This window comes from Balaenoptera borealis (assembly GCF_965194805.1).
Source record: "Balaenoptera borealis genome assembly, chromosome: 17".
Taxonomy (NCBI): Eukaryota; Metazoa; Chordata; class Mammalia; order Artiodactyla; family Balaenopteridae; genus Balaenoptera; species Balaenoptera borealis.
In genome coordinates, this window is record NC_138876.1 from 4365861 (window position 1) to 4392795 (window position 26935).

Consider the following 26935-nt stretch of genomic DNA (forward strand, 5'->3'; position numbering starts at 1 on the left):
CACACAAGCTACTCAGTTTTGGGGTAGAGATGGTTGTCCTCGTTTTACAGGCCTATTAACTGTGTGACCAGGTGCAAGTGACTTTCTCTCTCTGTGTGGCCAAGCCAGGAAGTGAGCTCATGTATTCTGACATCACAGAGAAGTGGTTCTCCAACTTGACCAGGCGCCCAAACCCCCTTGAGGGCTTGTTAAACCACTGTGCCAGGCCCCGCTCCCGGTCGGTCTGACTCAGTGGGGCTGTGGTGAGGCCAGAGAATCTGCCCTCTGACAAGGCGCAGGTGATGCTGACGTTTCTGGCCCGGGAACCACACCCGGAGGACCACTGCCCGGAGGACTCCTCAGCCCCACCCTAGGGCCTGCTCTGGCTCTACCAGTGGAAGGGGAGGGGTACTAACATGGCACCTCTCGCAGCGAAGCGACGTCTTCGTCAGTATTTCGGGGGAAAGCTCTGATATTTAATTAATCGAAAGAACAGGGGAAATATCTGTTCTCTCTTGTCTATTTTGCCCACTGAAGTAACCAGGTAATTCCTAGAGCTCTGGTTCTGACACGTGGGCATATGGGTGGATAATTTCCTGCCACGTGGTACCCACCGGGGGCTCCCAGTGAGATTACTGAGGCAGTGTGTGTGTGCATGAGGGGGTGGCCAGAAGAGAGGTCAGAGCCTTGGCTTGGAATCAGGGCCCCGATTTTGAGTCACAGCTGCCAGTGTGAACTGGGGGAAAGCCTCTCTTCCCCGAGCCCTGGTTTTCATCTGTAATGGGTTTCACATGCATTATCTATGGTCATTTTCTTTTTTTCAAGTTTTTCATCCAGATTTTATTAATTCAATTCCATAATGACTGTGACATATCATAAAGATGAAACAAAATGTATTTTGTTTATTTAAAAAAATTTTTTATTGAAGTATAGTTGATTTACAACCTTGTGTTAATTTCTACTGTACAGCAAAGGGACTTAGTTATACACATATATACATTCTTTTTTATGTTCTTTTCCATTATGGTTTATCCCAGGATATTGAACATAGTTCCCTGTGCTGTGCAGTAGGACCTTGTTGTTTGTCCATTCTATATGTAATAGTTTGCGTCTGCTAACCTCAAACTCCCACTCCATCCCTCCCCCACCACCCCCCCCCTTTGGTAACCACCAGTCTGTTCTCTAGGTCTGTGAGTCTGTTTCTGTTTCATAGATGGGCTCATTGGTGTCATATTTTAGATTCCACATATAAGTGATATCATATGGTATTTGTCTTTCTCTTTCTTACTTCATTTAGTATGATAATCTCTAGTTGCATCCACATTGCTGCAAATGGCATTATTTTGTTATTTTTTATGGCTGAGTACTGTTCCATCGTATATGTGTATATGGTCATCTTCTTAAGCTGAGTGATTTCCTTTTTACAGGTGAAGAACAGAGGTTCCAGATAGTTTACTCCAACTAACAGAACTTGATGCTTCTTTCAAATTTCCCTGTGTACAAAGCATTTTCCAAAGCATTGTCTCAAGGCATCTTACAAACCACCTTGGGCCAGAGGTACTATTACTCCTTGCGTCACCCTGTTTACGGACGATGAAGCTGAGACCCAGGAGGGGAAGTCACTTGTTCTGCTCAGCTAACGGGCAGCAGAGGCTTCATGCGAATCCAGACCATCCTCTCCAGTCTGGTCCTCTCCTCTCCTCTCCTCTCCTGCCCTTCTCTCTCATCTTTCTCTTTCTCTTTCTCTCTTCCCTCCCTCCCTCCCTCCTTTCTTTCCTCCCTTCCTTCCTTTTTTTCCTTCCTACCTACCTCCCTTCCTCCCTCCCTCCCTCCACTTTCCTGTTTTTTTGTACTTTACTGTGGATCCTGAGCTACACATATTCCCTTTAAAGATCTCCCTGTGCCTGACCTTTCCAGTTCCAGGGCAACCTCCAGTCTGTTCCCCACTCCTTTCTTTGAGCCACCTTATGGACTTGTGAAAGTGTTCTTAGTTCTCAACAGAATATAAACAACGGGCATTTTAATAATATTTTATAGTCTACCAGTTATATCCACACTCATTTTCTCGTCTGGAAGCAGCATGAACCTCTATCTTAGGAAAGATGAAACTGAGGTTCAGAGTGGCAGCATGACTTTCCTGCTGGGATGTCAGCGGACGGCTTAGGGCTGTAACTCTCTCTCTTCAGAACATCTGCAGGCAGCTGAGTCCAGGTAGAGGACTCTGGAAACTGTGTCACGGGGGCATGGTGGTATTCTGTGATGTTAAGAGGAGGTGACACTGAAACATGAAATATGCGGGTCATGTTGACTTTTCCTTGGGGACACAGTTTTCAATGGCAGGAACCCATCTAATGAAATGCCTGGACCGCATCATGACTTGAAAGTGGAAATTTCTCAGAATGTGTCTGTTTGCAGTGCCAGCTTGGTTATCCTAACCATGATTCAAATAAGATTAAAAAAAAAAAAAGATGTTACCTTCTCAGACAAAGAAAATATTCATCTCTAAAGAGGCTCAGTTTCTTTGACTACCAGTGCTCTAAAGCCAACTTGCCAAGGTGTCCCCGTCCTTGGGAAGCACAAATCCTGCAGGAAGTTTATGACGCCTACTTACAGGTGTAAACTGAGACTCACGGTGTTTCGCTAACTTGACCCAGGCCATTAGTACTGAGTGACGGAGCAGGATTTGAAGCTGCAACTTACTGGTTCTTGAGACTGTTGTTTTCCTGTAACAGTTTGCTGTTCCCTTTGTCCCTGGGGGTTTCATACCCCCAGGGCTCATTCCCACAGGGCTCTGGGGAAGGAGTTAGAGCACAGGGAATACTTGTGGGGCCTGGGGCCACGTGGGCGCGGCTCACACGGAGGTGACGGAGCCCTGATTCCCATCTCATGGAGCTCCCGTCTTGTGATGACACAGACTCACATAGATACTTGTTGGGCCTCTACTGGAAAGTGCCAACAGAGCTGGACATGTGACGACTGTGGGCACAGGGGAGGTTCCAGAACTCTCTGGAGTTCCCTCTGGCATTGTCTCTGGTCTTCTCCCTGGCTTCCTTTATTAGATGGTCCTGGAAACTCCGTGCCCTGCTGCTCTCCCCGCTGTATTCCTGAGGCAGGAGCCCACCTAGACCCCCCTTCCCTGCCTGCAGCTGCGGGACCCCCCCCACCTGCAGCAGCCAGAAGACGGGCTGGGCTTTCAAGGACTGGGTAACCCACCCCTGGGGCAAGCTCTGCACCGCGTTACCCCAGGAGGGCTGATCCTAGAGGGGGGCACTGTGGGAAGCGTTTCCTTTTGGGAAGTTGTGAATTTATCCCTAGTGTTGTAAGGAAGCAGAGTTAAGTAGGCTGGTCCCTGCCATCTGGAAGCACACAGCCTTTTGCTAAGATCAGAGCAGGATGGGGCAGGAGATAAAACGTGGCCTTGGAGACAGGGCGTCTGGGGAGCTGAGCCCACCCTGTCGTTGACCCCCAGCATCCTGGCTTGGGGCAGAGCTCCTGCCTCCTGCGAGGCCTTTGGGGATGCTCTGATGCTTTCCCAGGGAAGGACGGCTGGCTGAAGCTGAGTGGGGCGGACCTTGATCCCTGGGGAGGGAGAGCAAGGCTGGGCGCCCCGGCCTCAGCCGCCCCAAGCTGCTCACCAGGCCATGGAACTGCTGGGTAGCCGCCAGAGAATCAGGGTCCCTCTGTGCTCACGGGCTGCATGTGAAGACAGCATGGAACGCTTAGCCCACAGGGTGGCCGAGCATCCGAGCGGGGCCGTGCGTGCAAGTGCCAAGTGCTGGCAGACGACGAGGCAGGCTCGGGGCCCCAAGTCTGATCTCCCACTACACGCGCTGTAACTTTGCGGAGTACTGAATCCCTGTGTCTCCATGTCGTAAACTCTGAAACGTAGGTAGCAGTTGCATCTCCCTGTGGAATTGTTGTGAGGACGGGTCGAGCGCACCGATGAGGGTAAAGCGCTCAGAACCTGGCAGGTCGTGAATGTGCAGCGAAGACTGGCCGCCAGCAGCACGTCTGTAATACCCCCTTAACGTTATCTTTAGTATCCCGTTAATGTTACTGCTGGTTCTGCCATTAGCGCTAACGATAGCGATGCTGGTTGGTGTCTGGTTGTCACTCTGCATCGCAGAAATCACTTGCATCTGTACTGGTTGCCTCTTTCATCCTCGGTTGAGCTTCAGAATAGTCAGAGGCACAGGCAGGCAGGGCGTTCATGCCTGCTGTGTGGGTGTGGAGACAGAGGCTGAGAAATCTCCGGCCACAGCTGCCCTGCCCTTACGGGGACAGTGGGGACAGTTGGACCCCAGAAAGCACCTCATCAGCTCCCACCTGTCCTGAGGAAACGGCCACTGCAGAGAACCCGGGGCCCTCGATATCGAACAATCCTTCCTCTGTGAAAATACCCAGACTGTTCGCCTGCCTTTGTGTCCAGCCAGGGAGAGTCAGACGTTCCCTAAGACCAACGAGAAAGTCTCTCCGCTTCGGAAATCCCACCTGAGTACAAGGCTTGCCAATCAGAGACTGTCTCCGTCTTTCTTCTTCTTACTCAATAACTAACTCCCTTTTAACACTTTTGAACCCCTGCTGATGGCAGCCTGGTCCCCTGGACGCACGTGGGTGAAGGACTCGGTTTTGCCCCCGAGGAGGTGCAGGGTCCCCGCACGCGCCCCAGGGGCAGGTCAGGCGGGCAAGGACACTGTGCAGAACCGCCATCCACAGAGCAAGTTTAAGGCTTCAAGACAACCTGCTGTGAAGGAGCATGTTTAACTTTATTTAACTGCACTTCACAAGCTTATTTGACCCAAGAACCCAGCAGTCTTCCCCCCACCCCATCACACACTAACTACAAATCAAACAGGTATCGTCCAGACCAGCTTTGGAAATGTTATACGAACCCCCGCAGAGACACTTCATACTTACGCAAGCTCCACGGTGTCTGTAGTCGTTTCCGTTTTTTACAGAAAGCGAGACCGAGACTCTGAGATCAAGTAATTTGTCCAAACTGGCCCACCCTCCTCTAAGGGATGGTTGCAGGAGCACCAAGGTTACACTCAGCCTGCCAAGTCCCTGAAGTCCCGCCCCCCAGGCTGCCTTGCCTGCGACATCCCCTCTGGAAGGTTCCACTCAGATTAACTGATCTCCTTAGTGTCCAGGACTAAACCCTCCCGGCCCCAAGCTGAAGAACCAGAAACCACTTCCCAGCAAATCAGTGTTTCGTGGGAGCACAGGCGCCCTGTGGGCACCGTTAAATTGCTGGGTGACGGCAGGAGAGGGCACCTCGTGTGGCCATGATGACAGCGTACCGGGGGTAGAGGTGTCTCCCCAGCAGGGGGTGTGCTTTACTGCCCCAGCCCCTTCATCCTCCCAGCGACCTTGCTGGTGTCAACCTCCATGCTTGGACGAGGGGCGAGTGCCACACAACCTTTCAGAGTGGCTGCCTTTGGGGCCACGCAGCTAGAAAGGTGCAGAGCTGGGCCAGAGACTTCTGTCTGTTTTTCTCTCCAATATCACAACAACTTAGAATGTTGAGACCATGGAAGGCACTTTGTAGAAGTTTTAAAAGTGTGTGTGTTTGTGTGTGTGTGTGTGTGTGTGTGTGTGTACATACATACATACACGGTTGCATCTTAATTTATAGATAAAAACTAGAAATGTATAACGTGTGTTGTGTCTTTCAGAAAATAAGATCTGTCTCAAGGGCTTATTATGAGTACTAAATAGCGCAATATATGAAGACATCCTACAGGGTCCAGCCCTTAGTGTTTTCTAAATATACTTATAGATTCATCAGTTCAGTCATTCATTGAATGTCCAGCATCGTCATTTCACAGATGGAAAAGCCCGGAAAGAGGCACTGACTTGCTCAGTGTCCCCCGGAAAATTGATGGGGAGGGGGCAGCTGGGATGAAGGTCGTGGTGGAATCCTTTGATTTGAATCAGGTGGTGCGGGAGCTGGACAGGCGCGAAGGGCTCCTGGATTTCCCTGTTGTTGAGTTGCCCCCAGTCCATCTCCAGGAGGCATGGTTGGGGGGGACGAGCGGGTCCCCACAGCTGCTCCATGAGCGTGCCTGTCACATGCTTCTGCACAGTTCATTAGAATGGAGTTTGCCCCAGCTTAAGAAACATTTTTAATACCTGGTCTAGCCCAGTGGTTCTCAACTGGTGTGATTTTTTACCTCCCAGGGGACGTTTGGCAATATCTGGAGGCATTTTGGGCTGTCACACCTGGGGAGTGCTACTGGCACCTCAGGATGCTGGAGGACATCCTGCAACGCCCAAGGCAGCCTCCCCACCCCCGAACAAAGAATCATCAGCCCAGTGCTGATGGGGCCCAGCTCAAGAACCCTGCTCCGGCCTGCTGCTGTGCTGACATGTGTGACCCCGGTCCTGGAGGGGGTCAGCCACACGGCGAGTTAGGGGAGGGCGGGGCAGGGCGTCTCACTCCCACTGTCAGGTGCGTACGTACCCCCTGGGGGGTCTTGTTAAAACATGGACCCTGGTACAGTAGGCCTCCAGTGAAGCCTGAGAATGTGCATTTCTCACCCTCTCCCAGGAGGCGCCCAGGCTGCAGGTCTGTGAATTGCCCTCTGAGTAGTGGTGTCTTGGCCACAGGTCGTGTCTGGCACTTTCTCCGCTGCACCAGCATCCTGAGAGCCTGTCTCCAGTGCTGTCCTCACTGTGTCCTAATTGCTGTTCTCTTTCTCTCGTCTTAGGGTTCCCTGGGCCTGTCGGGTCCCCCTGGGAGAGACGGCAGCAAAGGCATGCGGGTACGTCTGTTCCCACGGGGCAGCACCGGGCTGGGGACCTCCTGATCAGAGGCCCCTGTCCTCGAGTGGGGTGGCCTTTGCCAGGGCCAGGCCTGAGCTGGGGCTTGTTTGTACCAGGATCTTCCCAGGTCCCCGGGGGCCAGCCTGATAATTATAACATCACCAGCAGCAGCCGTTGCCACCAGGCATCACCTGTGTGTCCCTGGGAGCTGTTTTCTCACTTAGTTGACAAGCAGTCCTGCATGGGAGGTCTTGTCCAGTGCCTAGACCTGGAACCAAGTCGAGGTCCAAGCTGAGGGACTTGGTTCCCAAGTCCCCAGTTCACAGCTCAAGGAGTCAGTGAGACCCCAGCAGCAGCCTGAATGGCCAGCCGGCCTCCCTCTGGGGGGCACCCCGACTCCACCTCTGCACCCGCAGCCTCTGAGTTGGAACACACTCTAGGACCCCAGGCAAAAAGTGATCTCAACTCAGGCGGGTCAGTCTGATCCAGGATAAAGGGGTCCTCTTCTCCAGCAAGAACCCAAATAGAAATCGGCTCGGGTTCTTGGCGGCGCCTGGTGGGCACGCGAGCCGCTATGCTTGCTCCACTGTTCTGTCTCAGCTGAGTTTTGTTGGACCAGCAGCAGGAGTGGATGGGGGTTGAGGTGATGAACACCCGCAGTGAAGATAAGCTCCTTTGCTTGTAGAAAGAGTCTCTGGGGGAGCCGGGTCTCCGCTCACCAGTGGTTACATCGTTTCCGTGCCGAGTTCTAGTTCCAGGAAGAGATGCCCCGGGTGCCTGGGCCTGTGTCCCCCGGGTTGTGACCACATGCTATTCTGTGTGTGCAGGGGGAGCCGGGAGAGCCAGGAGAGCCGGGGCTGCCCGGGGAGGTGGGCATGCGGGTAAGTGTTGCTTCGAGTTATTCCTCTCATGTTCCTGGTGCACAGATCTTGATGCAAAACGAACTTTGTGGGTAACATCTCCTTAGGTGTAGAGGTGATGCCCAAATGGGTTGCCTACCTACGCTCCTCATGCACCACACCCGGGCTCATGCGTGTATGTCCACACATCCATGATGTTTCCTAAAGTCTTACAGAAAATGAATCGTACCGTACTCTGCCATTTATCTTTTTAACAAGAGACATATCCTTCCACACCAGTACGGATCGATACCACCTATTCTCTTTATCAGTGCATATTATTCCATGATATGGATGTGTCGTAATTTACATAACTTTTCCTCTGTTTGTGGCCCTCAAGGTTATTTCTAATTTCATCTGTTTTTCACTAAAATCAGTAAATGTACACACACGTGTGTGCACGTGCACGCATTTCTCTTACGTATACTGTATTTTTAGTTCAGTAGGCTAGATGACAAAAATTGGGATACCTTTGGTCGAGGAAAAGAACATTTTAATTTTAATAGATTTTAACACGTATTGCCCATTTAGTAGCCTAGAAACCATAGCAGCCCATGGTCCAGGCAGCAGAGGGGCCTCCAGGCCCTGCAGGCTCCTGTCGGGCTTTGTCAGGACTCGTCCGGGCTGTGCCGGCCCCACGGCGAAGTGTGAGTGATGCGCTGAGGGAGTCAGTCATGTGACCGGGAGCCGTGCACACGTCCTGGCCGGATCCTGGCACGGCCGCGGGCCGCGGGGCACGTGGAAGCGAGACGGCCGCGCTGGCCTTACGATGGCTCAGAGGCAGCACACTGTTTCCTGTTCCTCGAAGTCGAGCAGAGTTGCGTGTGAATGCTGGCTCCACCAGGCAGGGGATGGCCGAGCCCTGCGTGGGGCGGGCAGCAGCGGAGGTGGAGGGGTGTCTCGGGGAGGCCTTGTGCGGGCGGCACGGTGGCGCGTGGTGGGTGAGAAGCAGCCCTCTCAGCCCTGAACACGGTTGCTGACCGAGTGTAGCCTCTGCTCCTGCCTCTTCTTGCCACTCCCGGCCTTTTCTGCGTGAGCGCTCTTCTGCAGGGGTCCCAAGGACCTCCTGGGCTTCCCGGACCTCCCGGCCCCGTCGGAGCTCCTGTGAGTAGAGGCAGCTGTGCGGAAGGGGCTCTGTCGCCTCTTCCAGGGACTGGGACCCAGACTCTGACAGCTCCCCATCCCACATCTGTACACGGAGGACATGGCAGTGAAGCATGGGTGACTCTTCTTAGACCAGAAATGCTTACACGTTATGGTACTTAAAGGATCTCTTGGAGATCACGTTTAAATGCACGTTCCCAGGGCCCCATTCCCAGCTAAAGCAACAGGTTTGTGTGGAGCCCAGGACTCTGCATTTTTACCCAGCAGCCCAGGTATTTCTGACACTTGACCTAAAGAAGCCATTTTTACCAACCTGTCTAGTCAGCCGCTCCAGAAGGAGGTGGAGTCTTTATTATAAATTCCCAGCCCCTAGAACAGTGCCAGACACATGGGATGTTTAGGGACCAAGTGCCCCATGAATAAAGCGATGAAGAAGTAGATATGGTATATTGGAGCAAGTGTCTTCTTGGGCCTCTAACCTCGTTCTTGGTTCTTGTTAAGAAAGATTTGAGATGATCTCCAAATGAAAGAAGCAGTGTTAAAGGTCGTTTTCAAACAAGGCAGCCTGCATTGCCTCAGGGGCATTCAGAACCTCTGATCTCTGTGTATCTGGCCAAAATATTTGGATGGAATTAGAATGGCCTGTATATCCAGCTGCCTCCTAAGGCCTAAGTGGTCCGCAGACCCTCTGCCTTCTGGGAGAGCATCCTGTGCTCTGGCCCTGTGCCTCTTCTCCAGGCACCAAAGATGTAGGTATTATTCCTGGAATCCACAAGCAGGCCTGGGCAATCTCTTCCCCCTTTAACATCTTTTTCATAGAGCGTCCAAGGGTCCGTTCTCCAGGAAGGGAGTGGAGAGAGAGGGGACGCAGGACATTCACCTAGTAACACAGGACATACTCAGGCCTCTCCAGCAGGGCCATGCACCAAGCTGCATTCCTGCCCGGGAGAAGCCGTGCTTCCACCAGCTGGGGTGCTTGTGATCCGGCAGCTCACTGCACACCCTGCACATCTCAGAGGAGCAGACGCACGTGCATTCCGATCTCTGCCCTGTAATGTGGGGCAGTAGCCTTCAGGTAGAACTTCTACAAGAGTCTTGTGCAAACCAAGGGATTGATGTAGCCATTCATTGGCTCACTTATTCGACAAGTGTTTACGGACATCAAGCGGCAGCTGCCGTTCCGGACCATGGGGCACGGTATTGAAGGAAAGGAGGCACCGCCCTCATGGGGCTGGCATTCTGCTTGGGGGAGACCAAGGGTGTGTCCTGTGGGGCTGAGTGCTTGAGGAAAGTGAAGCCTGGTGAAGAGGATGGACGGTAGGCGGGCGGGGCAGGGACTGTAATTTGAATCCTGTGGTCAGAGAAGCCAACACCTTGGCTGGCGTTTCCATCACGTCTGCTCACAGGGGAGGGAGTCCTTAGTGCAGGTTCTAGGTGTTGCTCCTGAGGACGGTGGGGTGGATGGAGGGTGGGGCAGCGGCCCTGTCCCTGGGGAAGGTGGAGGAATGTGGCTCAAAGGGGCCCAGAGTCTCAGGTTCAGTGTTGGGCTGCTCCGCCATTCCATGATCAGACGGAATCACAGGCCCTGGGTGGCAGTGGGGACTGACTCCAAGGCCACCTTCCTGCGCTTGACCAGATGAGCTCAGGGACCAGGGTGGGTTCGAGTCTTAGCAGGGAGGACCTGGATGATCCAGGCGGGGGGACCAGCCCCGGGAGCTCACGTCTCACGCAGGGGGGGCACCCGGCTCGCCGCCCAGGCCTGAGGGGGGAGTGCAGGCCGCTGTGCGGACTGAGGCTGCACGGGACACAGACCGTCACCGCCTTCCCAGGCAGGCAGGCTGCCCACGGGCCTCAGACGCAGCCCAGAGAAGCTGGACGGGGCTGTCCTGTTACTCACCTTCCCCTCTTCCCCAGGGTCTCCACGGAGAACGAGGTGAAAAGGGAGCCCGAGGAGAAAAGGTATGTCCAATCTGCTTCAGTCAGTCAGTGCAGCTTTCCATAGACAATGTGTGTGTGCACGTGTGTGTGCGTGCGTGCGTGTGCGCGCTGGCAGGTGAAGGCCGGTGCAGAGGAGGCATTAGTTTCCAGCCTTCTGAATGTAAGCTGTGGGCCCAGAAGGCTGTGGGCTCGGTACCTGCGGGGGCTGCAGTCCCCTCGCAGAGACAGGGTTTCGGGTTTCCTGGCCAGAGAGGTTTTGAAAGAGCCTTTGGATCCGGACTGAGTTCCGGTTGCTGCCGTGGACTCACATCTCCCTCGGCAAGTTGCACGAGTTCTCCACACCTCGATTACCTGACTCTCCCACGGAGGGAGGGAGCGTGGCGACACTCGTGGCCTTGGGGACCCACGTTTAGCCTCATGCATCAAGTGGTGTGACCTGACCTCAGCTGAGACTCGTAAACGCACGTTGCCACCGAGGTGACGTGGTCAGGGCGGGCTGAGGCTGGCTGTGCCTTCGTAGCGAGGCTGCCGGGTCACAGGTAATCCTCAGACCGGGTCCTTCTGTGGGTGCTAAGGCCGTAGAAGGCTCGGGGTTCTGCTGGGTGGGGGTAAGGACCGCATATCCCCCCTGACCTCGCCAGACAGCAGCTGGCGTCAAATTCTCAGGAACCCCAGGCCCATCTGTTCATGGGGCTCCTTCAGATCAAGAGCTAGAAATTGGCCATGTTCCGTTTTCAGCAGCTACCCTGTTCCATCTTCTAGAGTACATGTTACTCTAGTTTTATAGGGAATGTCTGAATTATTGAGGAACTTAATTTTATTTCAGTATATTTGGAAAATAGGGAAAAACCAGCCTCTAATTCCACCATCCTGCTGCGACTGCGGTGGCCACTTTGGCTCGTGCCCTGTAGGACTCGTTCTTGGGTGTCCCGTGTCTCCCTGTGTAGTCACACGTGACACATTCTGCTTGGCGTCCCATCTTGTCTCTTGTTCCTGCGTGGAGCCTCTCCCCCCACGCTGCTGTAGACTTTTATGACTTATCTTAAATGGCTGCGCAGCGTTCCATTGTGTGACTAGACCGTGATTTATGTGCCCGTTCCCCTAGTATTGATCACTTAGGGTTGTTTCCAGTTTTTCATGATTAAAAACACTGCTTTGGTGACCATTTTTGCACCGATAGCTTTATTTATTTATTTTTCAAATTTAGGATGGTTTCCTTAGGCTGCTCCCCCAGAAGGGAGGCTCCAGTCCAAGGAAACGAAGGTGTTGTGTGGCTCTGGAAACACGTGGCCCTGTGGCTTCCCAGAAGGCTCCAGAAGGAAGGAGGGGGCAGAGGCCAGCACAACGCCCCACCTCAGCTCCAAAGCATGGTTTCCGTTTGTTTGGATATTAAATTTTAATCACTGTAGCTTAAAAAGTGAAATACCTTACTTACCCCTTGGTCATTATGAGTTGCGTCTCTTGGTTCTTTCGAGAGATTTCACGTGGCTCCGTGTATTTGGTTACAGGTAGAGCGCCTCTCTGTGGCCCTCTGCTCCTTCCCTTTATAAGGTAGAGTCTTGAAAGTGACACTTGGGATAACTGAGAATCCAGGCACAGGGCTTGATGGGCAGCTCTGGTGCACGAGGGAACAAGGGTCTCATTTGAAAGCCCCCGTGGGAGCAGGCAGGGTTTGGGGAACGGACCCAGCAGTAGGGCTGAGCTCCAGACCAGCAAGAGGGACCCTGAGACTCCGTGGCCAAAGGCCCAGGTGCGTGGACATCCCCCTGGCTGTCACCTGTGGGCACGATCAGAGACCCAGGCCCGTGCCCTGGCCTCCAGGCTTTCAGTGTCCCGCCAGCCGCTACTGAGTGCCCAGTGCCTCACGTCCTGCACTGACGGTGGCAGCGCCAGCGAAGACTGAGGACAGGCCCTGCTTTCGAGGCCCCAGGAGTTGAGTGGGCCACACGGATTCACAGGGTCAACTCGCTTCGTGGTCCTGTGAGGTGTGCAGTGCCCAGTACAGCCTGGAGCGTGGATAGCCCTCTGTAGGCCTTGGCCAGACCAGTCAGCGAATAACAGGTGAGTCCTGTGTCCTCAGACCAGACCCCCATAAGAAGGATAACTGGTGAATCGAAGGTGTGGGAACCGAAGCAAAGGACAGTAGCGTGGACACGGCTGGTCGTGTAAGGACAGGAGGTGGGTGCAGCCCCCCGGTAGCTGTGGGACCTTGGCCATCAGATCCAGGTGCCATACTGACACAGCACTGCAGGGCGCGGACACCCAACGCTTGATCCCCTGGGAAGGATTCCCCACACGGAGGGGTCAAGGCTGTGGCTTTGCCACTTGCCTGAGACCCGGGGCTGGGCCAGGCCTGCAGTCACGGCATCTGAGGACCCACAGGCAGGAGCTCATGAGGGTCCCCTGCCCACAGAGGACTCTGCTTTGCTTCACGTGGGGACCACGTGTCACCAAACGCCCTGGGGTCCGGGAGATGTGGGCTGAAGCCACGCAGCACTGATCCGGAGTGTGCAAAAGGAAATTAGGAAAGGAAAAACGCCTCCTTACTGGGCCTCAGTCCCCTGCATTGTAAAATCATGGTGGGATCTGGATTGAGCCAGAAGCCGGTGAGGCGCCTGTCCCCAGCCCTTGCCCATCATCTGGTTCACACGCAGTGCCTGGGGTTTCCGGATGCACCTCCCACAAGTGTCTTCTGCCTCATGAAAGAATATGGAAGGAATCCTCCCAATTGAAGCTATGTTTTAAGTGCTTTTTTTTTTAATGTGCTGGAAAGGACCCAAAAAAGTAAAAGCATAACTTCAGTCCTTAAGAAGCCTGCAGTCTGACTGGGAGCTTGTGAAAAGTTAAGTTGATTCATCCATTTGTCTATTCATCCATTCATTCCCCAGTCATGTACCCACCCCCCAGCGCCCAGCTACAAATATTTTAAATATTTGTGCGACCTCCTTCCACTCTCTGCTCAAGCGCCACTTCCTCAGAAGTCTTCCTCAGTCCCCAGCCCTGTCCCAAAGCTTGCACGTTGGTGCCCCTGGAGCCCCTGTGGTTTTCACCCTCATGGGTCACATGCATCACATTTGTTTGCCTTTCATCCCCAGCCCCGCACACACACCTGTAGCCCCCTGGCAACTTGAGCACGGCGCTCACACCCTGTTCACCTTACACACCTCTGGGGCCTCACGCCCTGGGGTAGTACCTGACACGGAGCACCTGGCCAGGCCTCATCTACCGATGCGCTGGGCACCAGGTGAGGAGTGATGCAGGAGCCAAGATCGGACTCAGATTACAGAGGACCTTCAGTAACAGGTGTGTGAACTTGGACTTTTTTAGAGATGCGTAGGATGGATTTAGAAGATGCATCTCAGCACTTAGGCTTAGGTGCAGCCTCCGGAGTGGATGAAATGGTGAACAAGAAGCTGCATGGACCATGTCACGGAAGCCAGGAAATGTCACCGACAGAAAGCAGAGCAGGAGCCCTGCACCGTCCGAAAGACGGTCCCCTAAGCTCCCTGGTTGCGGCAGTCTAAGCTGAGCTGCTGAGGAGTTTGCATTTCCCAGGGTTTCAGTCGAGACTGAAGTACAGAGCTGAGGACCCTTCGCGGGCCCAGGGGGAGCCAGCTGTGCCCCAGAGGAGCTGGGCCGGCCCCTTGCTGTACCAGAGCCTCAGGTTCTCATCTGCGGAATGGAAACATGCACAGCCTCCCTGAATCTTGTTGGAACCTTGGATAAGACCACAGGATCAAAATGTCCAGCACATAACTGACACATCCACAGACATCCGTGTCCTTTCCCACCTGTGTTTCAGGGAGAAAATTCAGTCTGTACACTCAGTGCTTTGTTCTTCCCAAAGTCCTGTTTTGAAGTAACAGCCTTTTCCTGTATAATGCTGGGTGGCTTGTCCAGTAAGCTTTTGGAGTCTTAAGACTTTTCTTCCAGCCAAGAAACACATTCCTGTCAGAATTCTAAATTATCAGATCTAGAAAGGACCATAGATAACCCTGGAGATCTCCCGTCATTGTCCAGAGGGGGAAACTGAGCCCAGAGGCGATGTGTTTCCTGATGCAGCCCGGTATAAGGAGAGCAGGTGCTGGAAATGTCTTGGGCTTTCCCCGCAGGGCACACGGGCTGAACAGTCGACATTCCCCCGGGACTGTTTCTTCAGACGGGCCACAGCCCTGCCCCCTGCAGGCGCCACCTTGCAGGGAAGCTCGGGGAGTGGGGGGCCACCTGCAGGGAGCCCCAGGAGAGGAAGTCCAGCCGGTGACCCATCAGCCTCAGTCTCCCCAGGCTGCACCAGGCAGCAGCATCGTGGCACAGCGGGAGCCCCGCACAGAGGTTCTGGAGCCAGCCTGCCTGCGTTTTCAGTCCTAGTTCTGGGATCTGCAAGCAGTGTGACCTTTGGAGAGTTTAGTTAACCTCTGAGTCTCAGGTTTCCTCAGTGCTGAGAGTAACTATCTATTAGGTAAGGCTACGGTGAGGATTAAATGAGTATCTGTAAAATGCTTAGAGCAGTGCCGGGCAACGTATGCCATATTTATGGAGGGTGGGGAGTCAGAGGGAGAGAAGGAGAGGGAGAGAGTATAGAAGGAGCAGGACAGAGAAAGATGGGGGCGTGCATAACCTGAGCCCTGTGAGCTCAGCTTTGGGTCTGAGCTCCGGCTCCCTTGCCGACTTTTCTCGGTGACTCTGGGGAGAGCTGTTTCCTTCTTTGCACCTCTGTTTTCCCAACTGTGAAACAAGAAGCCTGGGCTGCATGATCTTTTAGGCTCCTTTCCAGTTCTTATATCTGATGAGTACTTAAAACAGCTTATTTTCTCGTGGACCTCTCAGATTTCTGAAATCAGCAAGAAGGAAGTTTCCATTTCCCCTTGAGACAGACGCATCCGGCTGCCTGGCTTGGCCAGACGTGGAGCTGGGCCAGAGAGAGCCAGTGGCCGTGCATCACTGAGGCCACCTCCGCCAGCCACCTGGCAGGGCCTTCTCTGGGAGGCGGGGGCCGGGAGTTAGCCCTTGCCTCAAGCATCTTCCGGAAGGTGTCTTGCAGGCGCAGCGAGCTGTGGAGGCTCTGTAGGCACAAGGACCTCCTAGTGATTGAGGGGCAGTGAGGCCCGAATGGGTTGTCCGGGGGCTTTTGGGCTCGGGACAGTCGGCGAATGGTACAGTGTATCTAGTTAGTCACAAAGAGAGGAGTCCACTCCCTAGGGGCCAGAAGTTGGACGCGGCGGCCCCAGCTCTTCTATCTGGAAAACCGTGCTCCCCACACAACTTCGGGTGGGTGTGGCAGTCGAGCTCCGGAGGCCCCAGGGAGGACGCTCCAGGGGTCCTGACCGCCCTGGTTTGGGACTAGGGAAGCCCAGCTTGGGGGCTGGAGTGAAACGGTCAGAGCACCAGCTTTGGAATCAGCAGGACCAGAGTCTTACCCTGGCCCTGCCTCTGTCAGCCCTGGGACCTCACACCAGCTTCTAGTCTCTCTGACCTGTGTCCTTATCTAACATCTAGAGGTAACACCGTCTGTCTCAGGAAGTGACCCTGAGGATCCGATGAAATTAGTTGCGAAAGCAGCTACAGGACTTAGCACCCGGCAGGCACCCCTGAACGTTTAAGGGAAGGGAGTGGGAGTTCTGAAGGGGCTGTGGCCCTGGTGCATCCCGCCCACACCAGCCCCCAACTCTGTCTTACGCTGAGTCGTCAGTAAGACCATGGCCTTCAATCCACGTGGCTCTGGAAGGGCTGGCAGCGTTGCCCACCAGGTGTTACTGGGATGAGTATTTGTTGACTCTCTCCTGTGTGCCGGGTGCGTGTGGTTACATCTTTATGGAGCCAGTGCCCAGTGGAAGAAGCACACCACACACCCCCTCCCACATTAAATGTGCACAGGGACACGGAGATTTCAGGGTCCTCAAGACTAGGCAGCCTAGATGGCAGGGGCTGTGGGCGGGTTTTGTGCTTTAAGTGGGTTGCGTGTGCCCTCTGCTGTCGGAGACCTAGAACAGCAAGTGGACCTGGCCTGGGGGAGCCCTCCCACCCCCTGCCTTCACCGCAAGCCCCCAGGATTGAGACAGTGAATACCAGATCTTCTCTCTTGAGCTGTGTGTGCCAGGATGGCACACTTAATCTCTGAGACTCAGTTTCCTTTGCTGAAAGCAGGGACAGTGTGTCATAGGATTGATGTGAATTTTAAATGGGATAGTGTGTGTTCAGCTCCTGGTACCCAGAAGATGCTGCAGATGCGGATTGAGTTTGCTTTGATTTGCATATTCCAGGCTTCTGGTGGGCCGTGCTAGCGCTAGTTTGGACGCTGACCCCATTCTTCCCTGTGACTTCCGCCCCGCCTCCTGTCCCAGCAGGGCTCGGAAGGTGTTGCAGTTAAAGGCCCGCTCTCAGAACGCCGTCTTCTGTCTTCCGGCTCTGTCCCTGTCCACATCTCTCTGCCTCCTTGTCCCTGTCTCTGCTGTCTCTCGGCTCATCTCTGTCCCTCATCCGTCCTCTCCTGCTCATTCCCTCCCTCTCTCATCCCCTGCTCATGGAGACACACACCTATCAGCACCCCAGTCACGTCCCTCCTGCCCCACTCTCTGTGTGCTGAGCAGGGAGAGAGACCGCGGATGCCACATCCAGCCGAGCCCGAGCCCTGCACCCTGCAGCTGTCCTGAGTGGCAGCTGGGAGAAGTCTTGCTTCTGGGCTCCACTGACCTTGATGAGTAAGTTCAAGGCTGTTAAGAAATAGGGACATGGGCTGCGAGGTAGGACTTGTGGTCAACACTCCTTCCTTTGCTGAGCCCTGTGGAAGTGCCCCGGGGGACGTTCAGTAGGCTGGCCTGCCACGAGGAGAGCTCTGGAATGGAAGTCAGGAGGCCTTGACTTCAGTCCTGGCTCCATCGCTAAGTTTCTGTGTGACCTTGGACAAGCTATACCTCCTAAGGTTGTCAGTTTCCTCACCTGTAAAATGAGGGGGTTGGCGTTCTTGCCAGATCACCTGCTCTGGGAATCAATGGAAGAGATGCTTGTGGTCCTCCAGGGGCCTCTGCTCAGACCCCCCGGGGTGGTAGACGTAGAAGACTGAGGGTCAGGAGAATCCGGGTGCTGGTGCCAATGCAGTCACACCTCGCTGGGGTGAGTGGCTTACATCAGGGCCTCCATTTCCTCATCAGGGTCATCCTCAAACCTGCCAACCCCATAGCGTTCGGAGGAAAAGAAGATGCAGTAGCACACGTGGAATCACTTGGCAGAGAGAGAAACTGCAGGCAGCTCTCCTCTCTGTTCAGCCCGAACTTCATGTGATGGAAAGACTTTCAAAGAGTTAATGTATGAGTGCTTGGAAATAGAAACGCGTACATCATTGTTCCAGGATTTTAAAATCATCTCTGAAGGATAGGAAATATACATGGTTCAGTTTACGTAGATGCAAAGTGGAAACTGCAGTGCAGCCTGCGGAACGGGGAGAGGCGCTGGGACGATCGGAGTCTAAGCCAGTGGACGTGGGGAGCCAAGGGATCCGGGGACGGTTGCCAGTGATTCACTGAGGCCCCGCCCTTAGAGCGGCAGAGCTGGGCATCTCCTCCCCTGACCTCTGCTTGAACTGTCCAGTGGGGAGCACCAGTTTTTGCCCCCAGATTGAGAGAAAGAAGCCCCCCCCCCTTACCCTGCAGTCACCAGGGGTGGGCCGGGTACACCGAGTCAGCATCCGCAGGCAGGCACCCCGGACTGGCAGAGCAAAGATGTGCAGAAAACCAAGACTCTTGAGTTATGCAAAGGAAGACACCATCCTGGAAGACACACCAACCGTAAAACAACAAAGAAGGAAAGAAAGAACTTAAGAAAGAAAGTTACAGGGAAGTAGAAGGAGAGCTCAGAATCCTTCTCTTGTGCCGTGCTGCAGCCATTCAGTAGTGTCAGCTGGGGCCACACTGTGCGTCTCCAGGCGGGGCTCCGGGGACACAACAATGAAAAGAGTGAACCCAGCCTGGTCCTCCAGGGGGAGGGGAGAGAAGGGTGGTCACGTGGAGAATAAATGCAAGTTGGATTCAGAGCTGTGAGGGAGACACATATGAGACCATGCTGGGGAAGAACAGGACATCGAGTCCGGACTAAAAGGCCAAAGAGGTGACATTTACATGAGCCCTGAGGGCACCGAGGAGCCAGCAGAGAGAACGGCAAGTATAGCCCTTGGAAACGAGAGAAGTTGCTGTAATTGAGGCACTCAAAGAAGGAGCCTGGGCTGCTGGAAGCTGTGTCGTAGGCTGTTGATACCAGCACGAACCCACCTTTTGGAGTGATCTCTCTCCATCAACCGAGCTCTTAGGGCCCAGCTGGGAGAAGGACACCAGCAAGGAACACTGGACCCGAGGAGTCAGCCATGAGGGGAACACACCAGCATCACGGGCATGGCTTGGAGGAGAACATTGGTATTTATCCACTGGCTGTCATAAGCAGGTGTTTTAGATAAGTCATCTCATTCCTTAGTCATCCGTATCTTTCAAAGAAGGGATAATTTTCATCCCCAGGAAACACAGTCAACAGAAACATCTCAGAGAGGTGAAGCAACTTGCCCAAGATTCCAGAGCTAATAAGAGATTCGCACCTGTGTGAACATAAGCTGATGGGTGGAGATTGTGTGGATGGTAGCCCACTGTGATCCAGCAGTTAACTCTTAGGTCTGTACCATGCACTGCAAACAGTGGACGTTTATACATACTTCCTGGGTGGATGAATGATGTGTAAAATGTGTCCACAGTTTTATGAGCTACATTACGAGCCCCATGCATTTATTATTGTTTTTGACCCCCATGTAGACCCATGAGATAAGGAGTCTGTGTGGCTCCAAGAGGCTGTGTGGTCTTCACTTGGTCACAGATTTAGATGAGAAGCAGAGATGGGAATGTGGTTTCCCTGACCTTTAACTTATGCTCCTTGACCCCCAATACACATAAACTCTAGGCTGCTGTGTGTGTGTTTGGCTCTCCTGGTGCCTCGTGGAGAACAGAGCATGCTCGGGAACTAAGGGCCTTTGCTTGCCTTTCCTTTTCTATGACATTGACCCCGGGGATGCCCCTCTGTTCTTCATTTCTTCTCTTTCCTTCTTTTGCCAGGGGGAGAGAGGCCCGGATGGATTCCCCGGGAAGCACGGGGACACTGGAAAGCAGGTCGGCAGGCATTGGCTCCGGGGGCCGGACGGGACTGGGACCTGTGCAGAGCTCATAGGGCCTGGGGGCTGTGGCCTTTGTCCTGCTCGGCTGGGGGTTCCAGGAGGGTTAGCGACCAGCCCCCAGCTTACGGCCACACGTGGGCTCCTCCACGCCAGAGTGGAGGGATTCCAGAGAGCACACCACGTTAAATCCATTCTCACCTCAGCAGTACGACACGTGATCATTAACGTAAAGGCCGTGGGCGACGCGCACGTGTTCAAAGTGCTGTATTCATTGCAGTCCTGTCCCCGAGAGTAAAAGATTACTAACAGCCCTAATGCTCATCGATAGATACAGGAGAATAATATAAAATTAATGTGGAAATTAATAGAGCTTCTAATGTCCTGATATGATATTCTCTGAGATACACTGTTAAGTGGAAAATAAAGGCAAGTGTAGGATGGTGTGGGAAGATGCATCTATGAGTCCAAAGGGGACCACATGGAGATGTGGCATTGGGTTAGTTGAGGAAGAACTTTCTAGCAATAAGTGCAGTCTGGGAAGCCTCGTCGAAGGGGACCGGTGCCTTCTGGGGAAAAGGCCAGGTACAGATTTGGAGGCGCATTCCCCTCGGCCTCTTCCTTCTCCTCTACTGCCCCTGACGGCCTTCCTTTCCTTCTTTCCTCCAGGGAAGACCCGGCCCTCCTGGCGTGCCAGGGCCCCAGGGAGAAAAGGTAAGCCAGGCCCTGGGGTGACAGATGGCTCTTGACAAGTGGGTGTGTGAGCTGAACAAATCAGAGCCTGGGGTGTGTGTGTTGGAGGGCCCAGGCTGGAGTTCTGGGAACAAAGTGCAGACAAAGGTGGTGAGTCAGGTATTAGAACTCAGCCTACAAGAAATTTCTGGTTATTGTATTTAAACATTTTTTTCTACTCTTAGGAATAAAAATCTATTTAAAAAACAAACGAAAATCCCTATTATATAACATCCGGACATATTAAAATAATTGTGCTGCCCTTAAATGGCTTTTTGGACTAACGCAGAATATGAACAACTGCAAAAAAAAATCCTCACAGACGCCTTTTCCTCTTTCTCCTTTTCTCCTTCTCTCTCCTCTGCAACATTTAGTTGTTGTTTTCTTTTTTAACCAGAATTATACTCCTGAAAATGTGCTAGATATTTCATAAATAAAATAAGGTTTTATCTCATCCTGCTGGTCATCTATTCTAGAACATTTTCACAACAAGGCTTAACTCAGTGAATTTGCTGCTTAGGATTTATTTATCTCAACAGAAAGAACTGCATGTGAAATTTCTTTGTAAACTGTGAAGTGCTGTGAAACTGTATGAAGATAATAACCTTCCCAGGCATTCAGGGTCACAGAGGGAGACTAAGAACGTGTGCTGCGTTCTGGATTATAGTGGGAGGAGTGATGAAATACAGCCCTGCGTTTGAGTACAAGAGAAAGATTTTCTTCCAGATCTTAGGCCCTTAGGAAATACATCAGACTTTGGGTCTGAGAACAGCTAGGAGAGAGATGGGCAGCAGGAGGAATCCAGCTAAACCAAGGAGGGTGAGACCAGGGGTGCAGCATTTCTCAGTGTCACACTGCAGAGTTCAGGTGAATGTCCCTGCCCGATCCAGACGAGTTCTCAGCACATGCTGAAAATAAAGGAAAAGAAAAAGGCTGCTCTGACTCTTTACCGAAGCAGACAGGGTATAGTTATAAATAAATAAAAAGATATACAAGCTAAACAAGCCTCTGTTTAGGAAAGGTGGCTGGAGAATATTGATCTCTTCCAAACTTGCTCACTTGGGCTTCAATTCTAGCTGAGTTAATTATTCTCTCTCGAAGTATTTTTAGAGTTGAGATTTACATTGTTATGTTATCCTAGTGTCAGGGTTTTAATGTATTCTTGCAGTTCCTTGAGAGGGGATGCTAAATCCTAAAATAAATAGTTTATTTCAAGTCCTGAAGAGAGAATGTGTCTTAAAGTTTGGATCTAGGTGACAGCTCTTTCCCAATACTGTGTGTGTGTGTGTGTGTGTGTGTGTGTGTGTGTGTGTCTGTGTGTGTTATAAATTCCAACCTTCCACTTCATTTATAGAGGTGTTTGGCCCCTCCTGATTGGTAAGCAGCTGAGTTGTACATTGCTTATTATGATGAATGCAGCAGAAATGGGAAGACACGGTCAAGGGTCATGGTATGATATGGGGCATTCATTGGAAGAGTCGAGAAACCAGTGGTTCTGAGGTGATAGAATGTGTCTCAGCTCATTCTGAGAGAACATCACTGGGACAAATCTTAGCTGCTTTACAATTTGAGAAAGTCATTGGAACCATAGAGCTGATCTTTTAAACCCCCTAACTTTACAGATGATAAAACAGAGGCCCAGAGAAGTAGGGTGTCTTGTTCAAGACGCCACAGTGGCTACAGACCAAGGTGTATAGATCTACCTGCCCATACAATGATGCACCACAGACCTCAATATCAGGGGATGCTCTACCTTTTCTGTATTAAGAGTTTTAATGGATTGACTCCATGGTTATATTAGTTATCTTCTGCTGCATGACAAATCATCCTGAACCTGAGAAGTGTGGTCTCGCCCAGTTTCTGAGGGCCAGGAATCTAGGAGTGGCACAGCTGGGCTACTCTGGCTCGGGGTCTCCCAGGAGGCCGAGCTGTCGCCAGGGTGTAGTTATGTCATCTGAAGAATCCACTTCCAAGCTCACTCACAGGGTGGTTGGAAGCCTCGGTTCCTTGGTGGCCATTGGCCTCATTACACGGGCCTCTCCCTGGGGCTGCTCACAGAAGTGGAAATCACTTCCCCAGAGTGCATTGTGAGCGCTCTGAGACTGGGGTCTGGCAGGGGGAACCCACAGTCATGTCTTATAACCTCATCCTGCAGCAGTACCTCTGACTTCTGCTGTGTGTTACTGGCCACATAGATGAGCAGTGGTGCAGTGTGGTCCTGCGCAGGATGTGAATCGGGAGGCGGGGGCCATCTTGGAGGCTGACTGCCCCAAGGGATAAAATAGATCTTTGAAAAAAATGGCACCCACGTGGTGGAAAGAAAGCGATTCAAGGACAGACGAGCTTTTTTGACCTTGAACATCTCTGTGCTTCAGCGTCCTCATCTCTAAGGTAGGGTAGTATCTGAGAGGACAAGATTTACGTCATGTCAAGTCCTTGGAACAAGGCCAGGCGTTTAAAAAGGATCCGATATCTATTAGCTATACATACACAATTCTTATGGATGGACTGTAGGATCTTAGTTTTCCTTAATAATGGTTTAATACATTTGATCTCATAGTCTGTAACATTACCTATGCAAGTGAGAAAACATGTGTTGATTAATTGATTTCATAACTATCATTGAAATTCACTTTGTGGTGTAATGATGAGAAATGCAACAATGAAGACAATAAAAATAAATGTAATAATGAGGCAGCGTGTAAATAAAAGAAGAAAGATACAGTATGAACCTCAAAAGATTCATTATTCAGCCACATAAAGCTCTCTCTCTCTCTCATTTATATATAATATATATTTATGTATATTATATATATCAATATTTATATATATTATATTTTTGTACATTTAAGACAGCCACACAAAAGTATTACAGTATAGTTCAGAATGTCTTCTAACAATCATATTGGCAAAATATTAATAAGGTTTGGGGGCGTGTAGGGAAAAAAGACTTCTGCTTGGGAGAGTTGAAGAAGGCTCATGGGGGAATGGAGAAGACACACCCGAGCTGGGTTCTGATTGCGTGCATCTGGGCTTGCGTCCAGGTCGTGGAAGCATGTAGAGGGGATATAGGGTGATAAAGAGTGCCATGTGTGAGCATGTGTGTGCACCCGTGTGTATGTGGGTGGTGGTGTCATGGAAAGGAAAAGCAAGAATGGAAACACGTTTCTGAGGCAGGACTCGGTTATTGCATGGGAGACACAGAAAGGCAGGTACAGCAAGGCAAATCGACACTCCTCATTAACTCTGTACTTGCCACGCAACTTTGCTGTGTGGCTAAAAACTGCTCTAAAAATAGTCTGTTTTAAAAAGACATTCTTAATTGAGATTTTAGAAAAACACCCAATGCTATGTAAAGAGATGTGATTTTTTTCCAAGTCTTAGAAAGCAGTGGGACCATCAGAATTGTAACTGCACCAGTCAGAGAAAATAGGTCCTGTCCATAAGATAGAACCTCAAATGCAATGAAGGGTGACAGACGTGCCCTGAGTCCTTCTTTCTTAATCCTCGGCCTTAGGATTTAATAGATGCTTTCCTATTTATCCAGCAACTCATTTACTCTTTGCCAACTTATTCAACAGTAGTTTTTCAAGGCTTCCTGTGCTCCCTGAGCGAGCCTCTAGGGAAAATGCAGTCATATCTCCAAGCTACATGTGGGAACATTGGCTACAAGCAGTGTCCTCGTTTTAGCTATAGGGCACTAGGGTAGTAACAGTGAAGATTTTTCTGTCGACAGATGTGCCCCATGTAGAACCAAGATGTAGCCCATGCTCTGGAAAACCTGACCTAGCCACAGCCATCAGAGCCTGGCGGTAAGGCAGAAGGAGGCAGAAAACAAAACTTCTGTACGTCATGATCTGGTGACAACGGACAGGCCTCATCACAGCATCTGTGGTAGTTGTCACTTGCTAAGTATTTACTGCGTGCTGACCACGTGCTGAACCCGTGACTGGGCGCAGAGGACGTGCCATAGGGTGTGATCACTCTCTTGATGTGCGTGGTGCGGAGCCTGCTGCGAGCAGGTGCTCACTGAACAGTGGAGCAAGGGGTGCTCTTGAGCGGGAAAGTGGCGGGAAGAGCGCCAGCCAGGTGTAGGCACTGGGTACGTAAGCGAGAGCAAGGCTCCTGCAACCTTGATGCAGAGGTACGAATGAGACAGGACACTTGAGATTGTTAAGTCAGCCCACATGATGGCGTGTGTGCTGGAGCGCAGAGAAGGAGGTGGTCCTGAGGACGTGCGTGGGTGAGCGGGGGCCTTGGGGGTTGTGGGGACCAGCAGGAGCAGGTGGCAGAAAGTACCCTCTGTTAATGTGATCCTCTCTGGGTCCATCCGTGTTCTGCCGACGGCATTATTTCATTCTCTTTATGGCTGAGTCACGTTCCACTGTATGTATGTGCCACATCTTCCTTATCCATTCATCTGTCGATGGACACTTAGGTTGCTTCCACGTCTTGGCTGTTATAAATAGTGCTGCTCTGAACATTGGGGTGCATGTATCTTTTTGGATTAGAGTTTTGTCTGGATACATGCCCAGGAGTGGGATTGCTGGAGATTATCATATTAAGTGAAGTAAGTCAGAGAGAGAAAGACAGATATCATATGATACCACACATTTGTGGAATCTAAAAAAAAATGATACAAATGAACTTATTTACAAAACAGAAATTGACTCACGGATACAGGAAACAAACTTATGGTTACCAAAGGGGAAAGGGGGGAGAGATAAATTAGGAGTTTGGGCTTAACAGGTACACACTACTATCTATAAAATAGGTACACAACAGGGCCTACTGTATAGTACAGGGAACTATACTCAATATCTTGTAATAACCCATAATGGAAAAGAATCTGAAAAAGAAAGTGTATATATATATATACGTACACACACAGGTGTGTGTGTGTATGTATGTGTATGTATATGCACAAAGGGAACAAAGTACCCTCTGTTGGAACGTTTGTCATTTCTCCGCAGGGTGCCGTGGGGCCGGCAGGACCTCCCGGGGTACCGGGCTCGGTGGTAAGTGATGCAGTCACCCGTGGTTGGAATCACGGACTCAGACACTGATAGGATTGTGTAGTTGGGAGAATCGTTGCCTCTGAGAATGAGGCGGAACTGTTCTGATGACATGAGCTGAATACAAGCCTTTGCCCACTGAAAATGGGGTAAAATCAGAGACAAGTCAGAAACTGCTGCCTTCCGGCAGGCTGTGTGCCTACGCGCCATGAAGTGGAGTGAGGGTGACTATTAAGAAAGTGCCACCAGCTTTGTTGACATCTGGTTTGTCCCTCAGGTGCAGAGAGAGGGCCTGAAGGGCGAGCAGGTAAGAGGGATGTGGGTCCTCTCATCGTGGGGCTTTAGGTGGTGGCAGAAATAGGAAGGCCACTGGCGTGGGGTGGCACTGCTTGCTGAGCTCAGGTGGAGCCCTTCAGAGACAGGTCAAGTTGACTCTGCCAAGAATGCAGATTCCCACCCTGTGTCTCTGGGTCCCCTTTGGGAACTTGGGAAGAAAACTCTGAGTCAGCAAAGGGTCATGGGTGGTGGCCCAGGGCATAAAGACGGGGAGTCATGGCTAATTCTAGTTTGACTTGTGTTACCAGGGAACCCCGGGACCACGAGGTCACCAGGGCCCTCCTGGGCCACCAGGCGCTCCGGTAAGTCATCCCTCCCCAGCCCGGGGTCCACACCTCTAGGTCTGGACAATCATAGCCATTCTCGCTTCCGAGCTCTGCGTTATTTCAGAAGCTCATCCCGTCACCCTGAGTGACAGGGGTTGTTGTCAGCATCTAGCACAGGAGGAAACTGGGCCTTGAAGACTGAAGTCACTGGGCACGGATCATGCAGTTAGCAAGTGTGGAACTGGACTTGAAGCCCAGGCCGCCTGCCTTCAGAGCCCCCAGTCCCAAACATGCCAGGATTGGGGTTTCTGGTGTTCAGTCTGCTGTTTTAGTTTCCTTTCACATAAAGTGGAATAAAAACATTGGACACTTCAATGCCAGTTGAATCATTTCCAGTGCACATTTGCTTTTCGCATGTTTCTCATTAATACCGACTTTGCAGCGGTTTGGAACACTTCAGCCTTCGGTTTCTCCCTCTGTTAAGAATTTAATGATGTGTAAATAACCATTTGGGAAGAGGCCATTCAAAGGGACTCTGTGATCATTTTTGATGTGAGTTCAGATACTAAGGATAATTAATAAGAATACAGTAAATTCCACAGGTCAGTGATTGAACCTTGCTCCTCCTGGTAACATGCTGTTGCTTCTTTCAAGTGACTGTTTTACTGAAGGAAATAAAACAACTCTTATCCTGAAATGTCCATAAATCAGATTTATAATTGGATTTATAATAAGGCCCATTCCTCATTAGGATAGATG

General features: G+C 51.7%; 1 protein-coding gene across 2 annotated transcripts in view; it reads left to right on the top strand.

The window, feature by feature from the left end:
* Positions 1-26935, top strand: part of COL22A1 (collagen type XXII alpha 1 chain) — a 263198-nt gene that overhangs the window by 103035 nt on the left and 133228 nt on the right. Inside the window, exons 13-21 of one of the 2 annotated variants that reach the window (XM_082364598.1) lie at positions 6690-6743; positions 7572-7625; positions 8694-8747; positions 10662-10706; positions 19772-19825; positions 20497-20541; positions 25533-25577; positions 25852-25881; positions 26159-26212. In XM_082364598.1, coding sequence (XP_082220724.1) covers positions 6690-6743; positions 7572-7625; positions 8694-8747; positions 10662-10706; positions 19772-19825; positions 20497-20541; positions 25533-25577; positions 25852-25881; positions 26159-26212 — 435 coding nt within the window. The remainder of the gene's footprint in view (positions 1-6689; positions 6744-7571; positions 7626-8693; positions 8748-10661; positions 10707-19771; positions 19826-20496; positions 20542-25532; positions 25578-25851; positions 25882-26158; positions 26213-26935) is intronic. The other variant, XM_082364599.1, reaches the window with a different exon arrangement.